We start from the raw sequence: 5,765 nt of genomic DNA, 5'->3' as shown, positions 1-5,765 counted from the left end.
TCTTTCCAAAATACTGTGATTGATTGATCTGAGAAATAAATAGTTGAAACTTCATTCAGTTTGATGTTCTGAGGATTACTTTGTGATATGACTCGGACAATTGGTTGAATTAAAGTTATATTGTTCATTAGTTTTAATGAATTTCTAATTGGTATTTATACTATCTGTGTTATATAGTGGGAGTAGACATTTTGAGGTCTGCTGGTATCAATTTGATCATAATGTTATAAATGCGGATTGGATATATGTGATCTTAGAATAACAATTGCATAGTTTAGTGTGGTTGTGAATTCTTTGGTTCTATATTTTGAAATGCATAGGTAGATCGTTTATGATGCATACCCAAAAGACTTAGTGATCACCCTATTATGAGACTTGAATGAACTGAGTTACAGTTTTCATACTTGCTCAAGTGGGAGAATGTAAGAATATGAGCATTGGTATGAGACTGTATTTAGTTTTTGAATTCAAGACTTAATAGGAAGTTTCATTGAGATTGGATTTGTAATCCATATTGTTCTGTAATACTTAAGGAACAGAGATACTAAACCACTGTTGGATAGGAATCAATTTTCTATATGGATTTTAATAGGGAAATCCTTATAGAATTTGGCTAAGATTATGTTGTATATATAGTGGCCTCTGCTCTCGCAGTATGTATGCTCGATGATCAGGACTAAGACCTATTATTAGTTAAGAGCTTTGATTACTGAAGAGAGGAGAAGGCACACTACGGTTTTACTGCAGATTTCGAATATGGCTGCTTCTTCGGGTTCATCGGCAGGTACGGTTTTCTCCATACATTAGTTTAATGAACGATGACTTGTGTTTTAATAACAGTAGCTCATATAACTTGTCATTGGATTATGTTTATCTAACAGACCACCTATACCTTGGCCTGATGGCAGAGAAAATCTGCCACGGCCTGTTGGTGGGCCACCACCATGACCGGATGACGGTGACCCACGAGACTGTCGTTTAACATCGGATAGAGTGAGAGTCATTTCCGAAAGCTACAGTTGGAATTTCAATTTGCATCCTACACGAGTAGATTACCTCCATATCTTGTTAATATTGCATTCTACACGAGTAGTAAATCCATGAGACTTTTGACAAGAAAATGTTATATACATTTCTCACAGTGACTGACTGAAGATTAAGTTTCTGTACTTGAGAATGCTTCATAACATCTTAGAATCGTACTGTATAATCCTATACGCTCGCTCAGGCCGATGGAAGAATATCTAAAGCAACTTCCTTGAGCGACGGCATGGCTTCCTGCTGATGCAAACAGACGTATCCGTTCCTTACCTTTCTGAAGACTTTCCATGGACCTGGGTAGCTCCTAAATGTAGCATAACAAGATAACACGAACAAAAGGTAAATAAAGTATTGATATGTATCTCACTCTCACACAAACAAATTCATTATCAGTGTCAGTAGCTAGCAAACCTAAAAAGGGTCCCTCCGTGGCGTCCCTTAAAATTGTGAATGTAGTACACAGTCTCCATAAATGGAAATAGGCTCTTGGAAAGTGCAGCGAGCTTCGGGTAGAAGAAGGGCGGATAATCTTTATTTCGTTTCAAGAAAAACTGTCGTACGTGTAACCGAAAAGGTCACCAATGGTTTCAAGGTATATGCATCAAGCTTGAGTAAATGAACAAGTAATGCAATTTATATTTGAAGGGTGAATGCATTCCATCTGAAATTAGCAAAGGATACATCCAGATCTTATACGGTCAAGTTCCCCATTGAAAATAATCAGTTTCCTGGAAGTGTTCTGAACAGCTTCTCTGTAAAGTTCTTCGACCACAAGCATTTCTGAATGGCAAGAAATTAATTCAAACATTGATTAATGGTTGCAAGGATGCTAATGTAGAATTTATTCAGAATGTCGAGTGTCGTGAACGGAAATGGTCCATGGTACGCGCATCCAGTGACATCAAGTGAGATATATAAATGAAAATATAATGGAACAAAAAATTCAACTGAAGGAGCTACCGGTGACATTAAAATATGGATAGGCAGCAAGGAAGAGTTCATCTTCTGGCTTCACACGGTCTATCATTTTCACTTTCTCCACAAATCCAAAGTCCTCAAAGAATGATGGCTTTGTCAGATAGTCCAACTTAAAGGAAGCACCATCAAATATTGATTCTCTTGCAAATTTAACTTCGTTGGCCTCGGGAAAAAACTGAAAGCTTTCATCAAACCGTTAATATATTTACTTAAAATCTCAGTACCTAAAAAGATAAACGAGGGAAAGGAACAAATAGAGTAGGTAGGCAACTCAGAGTTCTGCATCATAGCAAGGGACTACAGATTTTTTTGTTTAATTTATCATACCACTTTATAGTAGTTTCGCCTTATTTGGTTTAGCCGTTTAGGGAATTGCGTATTTTTCAGTTAGATGTTTTGGTTCTTAGATCTTTTGCTTTTTATTTAGTGCGGTACAACGAGCCCATTACAGTCCCCTAAATCTGAAACTAGAGTTATTTGTCTTGAGAAAGAAAGAAAAAAGGTCAAAGATGAAGGAACTTACTATTCTCGTCTGTCTAGCTTTCTCTGGAACTATTAAACGGTTGCAAAACTCTCGAATTAACTGCATACTTTCTGTCATTTCTATTCCTCCTTCACCATCCCCTAAAATGCGTTTCATAAATTAAGAAGCTATACATAATGCAACTCACTTGGAACGAACTATAAACATATATCAGCTGGCGGAAGGAACCTGGTACGGATTCAAGTCCGGACGTAGGGAACTCAATCTCCTGCAGAAGAAGAGAGTTGTTGATCATATAATAAGACCATACAACTGTTGTTAGATCGAATTTTTCCACAAGTAATTACGCCATCCTAACTCACCATCAACTGCTTGTTATCCTTCACAGCCAATTCAGTTGCATTTCGGGCCTGGTAATTATCATGTAGCCCAAGAAAAAACTTAGCACCAAATAGCGGTAATAAATCAGAAACCAAGGGCACGCCTGATGAGTGATGCCTATCACACGAAGTAGAATACTCAAAGCGTACGTACGAGAGTAGAGAGGGGCAGAGAGAGTGAGATAGAGATGCTGCTTTTGATATGATAAAGTACATATTAACCCGAGTTCCGAATAGATTTCAAATTAAATAATTTATACAAGTGGCATGCCTATTTGAATATCAGAAAGCAGAACACAGATGTGGCATGCCTGTTTGAATATCAAGAAGGTAAAGTCCAGAAGCTAAGGGTTCATAAATTCATAATCAAGAGTTGTGCAATCTACATCAAAATAGATAATCCGAACGAGAAACGATAAACACAAACCATTTTTATCCTCTACAAATCTCTCTTTGTTTCTCGTCTCCGGATTGAATAAATCAAATAGAAAAACCGACAGGATTAAACACGGGTCCATAGGGGCTAAAAAATGGTGTGCGGTTATCATTTTCCGATCCTAATATATATTAAAAATTGTTCAGAACACGAAGGCACATTGTAGATTAGAAAGAGTAGAAGGTGAATTACTTGTTCAATGAGCTCAGAATAGTCGCTAGGAAATGACACATCAAGCCCAACCGAACTTGTCTCCATATCCCCCGAAGCCGAATTCCTCACGAATTTGAGGTTTCTGGAGACAGTTTGCGCAGCCATTTTGCGGGTGACCAAATTCCCATAGGATTTTGGCGGCAAATGGTTCTTGCAAGTATACGTGCAAAGAGAAAGAGGCAGTGACTGTGAGTGGACATTTTTGAAAGGTAAGGGAATACGAAAGATGAAATAATTACCTTGCCATTGCCGTTGGGAAGAGAAGGGGCCGCAAACGGAACTTTAGAGGCAGTTACGATGTCCGACAACGGCATTTTTCATCGATCAGAAGTATTAGTCCAACAAACAGGAAGGAGAGAGAGAGCGCGCCCCGTATCTCCGTTCAGACTTTGAAGGCGCCACAACGTTTACACGTGGCGGAGATAATATAATCAGCAGCTGTTTGATTGGACAATAATACCTCATGACGATTATGTCCTCTTTTGTAAGGATCAGACTGTGATTGGACACAAGTTTTTTAATTTTCATTTTAAATTTTCGAAGGCGGATCGAATCGGTTTAGGGTTTATAATTCCAAATTTTTACAAATTTATTTCTTTTATAAGTTGTTTAATATTCCTATTTTTTTCGAGCATGTGGGTTTTTTTTTTGTATTTGATATATGCTTGTGTATAATTTAATCAATTTTGTAGTATATAAGTATGTTTATACGTTTTAATATATAAACGTAGATTAATATAAAACTATTGAACTAATGTATCCAAAATTAATAATAAAATATAAAAGTTGATTATAAAATACATAAATTTAGTAGAGAAGTGTTATTGACACTCTAAAAATCTCGTTCTACATTCCTTACAAATGTATTTTTTTTTTCTAAATATAAAAAATTTAGAGTATAAAATGAAGAATTTGAAGTGTAAATAACAATTCTCATTGAGTAAATAAATAAAAAAAAACCATCATCTTTTATTTTATTTTTTTATTGAAATAAGTTTCAGAACACTTGGAAAAATTTTCCTTATTCTAAATACAAAATTTTCGGTATCTACAATTATTTAAAAATATTCAAATTCAAAAATTTTAGTTTCGGATCAAGAATTTTATAGCTGAAACAAAAGTCCCATTCCAACTTGCATCTCTATAACTCGGCCCATCAAAGGAACTAGATTTTTCCTCATTAATGTGTCTCTTGTTCAGTACTTCTGCGGCACTTGGGCGTGGTTAAAAGCTCAATAAAGCTTCTTTTTTTTTTTATTTAATTTTATTTTTTATCAATTGAGTAAACCTCATTAGGGGCGGAACAAAAAATCGAAAGTCCCGAATAGTATTGAAAAGAATTTCTAAATTGAAGCGAAAAATCTCAAAAATTTCGTTACAACCATTGGTCTCACAATCAGACTTGTTTGGTAATTTTGAACCGAACTGAAGTTGAATGTGTGTGTGTGTGTGTGTGTGTATATGTTTATTTTTAAATTATGGTTTAGGAAATATTTAGACTGTAAGATTGGTTGAGATTTAATCTCGGCTGTCTAATGTTAGATAGCCATATCCCAGAGACTTAAACTCTCTCATTCTTCTCAGAGTAGCCAATTCTCTCTTTGTCTCAAACCCTTTCAACTTCGGCAAGCCATCAAAACAAACCCTCTCTAGTCTCCCTCCACCACACCATATATAGCTAGTAACCCACCACACCACCTGCTACTTTCTGTCTCTGATTCTCTTCTCGAAATGTATGAGAGTAATGGAAAACCATGTGCTGCAATCGGGAAATACAATTTTTCCAACGAGTTCGAAGTGACCAAGGAGGAGAAAAAGATCCAGAAGCAAAGCAACATATCACACTAGAAGAGTTACTTTTGAGCCACAAATTTTGCCAACCTCGCGCAAAAGCCAACTCCACAGTAAGGATGACAGAATGAAGCTCCACATATAAAGAAGTATGATGCCCTAAACTTAGGGAGAAACCACCTACAAAATAACCCACATAATCTCGGAAAACCCCACCACAAACCGCAAGACCCGAGTTACCTTTAGCAAGGCCATCCGTGTTCACTTTGATGCAAGGAAATGGAGGGGGATGCCAAAGAACAAGAACTATAAAATGAGCTTTACAAGACTCAGCCAAGATTCCAAGAGAAACTAAAAGCTGCTTATTCAAAACCATGTACATGACCAGGAGTGAAAACTCCAATTTGCCTAATTCAAAACAAAGTAGAACGACAAAGGTGTG

The 5,765-nt window shown here is 36.5% G+C and overlaps 1 protein-coding gene across 7 annotated transcripts; it reads right to left on the bottom strand.

The window, feature by feature from the left end:
* Positions 1 to 1,052: 1,052 nt before the first annotated feature.
* Positions 1,053 to 3,948, bottom strand: LOC126607886 (protein LPA3). 7 transcript variants are annotated; one of them, XM_050275586.1, is made up of 9 exons: positions 3,772 to 3,948; positions 3,512 to 3,682; positions 2,866 to 2,913; positions 2,732 to 2,771; positions 2,543 to 2,643; positions 2,002 to 2,194; positions 1,723 to 1,821; positions 1,453 to 1,570; positions 1,053 to 1,345 (listed from the first exon to the last, which is right to left on the bottom strand). In XM_050275586.1, exons 1-9 carry the CDS (start codon positions 3,844 to 3,846, stop codon positions 1,225 to 1,227), a joined length of 966 nt encoding a protein of 321 aa, XP_050131543.1. In that variant the 5' UTR covers positions 3,847 to 3,948; the 3' UTR covers positions 1,053 to 1,224. The 7 variants fall into 7 exon arrangements, with proteins under 7 accessions (XP_050131543.1, XP_050131544.1, XP_050131546.1 ...); XM_050275587.1 differs by having other exon boundaries at positions 2,543 to 2,602; positions 2,691 to 2,771; positions 3,772 to 3,939; XM_050275589.1 differs by having other exon boundaries at positions 2,866 to 3,001; positions 3,772 to 3,920.
* Between the last annotated feature and the right edge of the window lie 1,817 nt (positions 3,949 to 5,765).

The sequence above is a fragment of the Malus sylvestris genome, chromosome 16 (genome assembly GCF_916048215.2).
Source record: "Malus sylvestris chromosome 16, drMalSylv7.2, whole genome shotgun sequence".
NCBI classification, from domain to species: domain Eukaryota; kingdom Viridiplantae; phylum Streptophyta; class Magnoliopsida; order Rosales; family Rosaceae; genus Malus; species Malus sylvestris.
This window is presented reverse-complemented; position numbering and strand designations above follow the sequence as displayed.

Coding starts and splice junctions, on each gene's coding strand:
- LOC126607886 (XM_050275586.1), bottom strand. CDS start 3,846: ATGCCGTTGTCGGACATCGTAACTGCCTCTAAAGTTCCGTTTGCGGCC. Junction 2,644..2,731: donor CGGACTTGAATCCGTACCAG/GTTCCTTCCGCC, acceptor AACGCATTTTAG/GGGATGGTGAAGGAGGAATA. Junction 1,571..1,722: donor TGACCGTATAAGATCTGGAT/GTATCCTTTGCT, acceptor AACGAAATAAAG/ATTATCCGCCCTTCTTCTAC.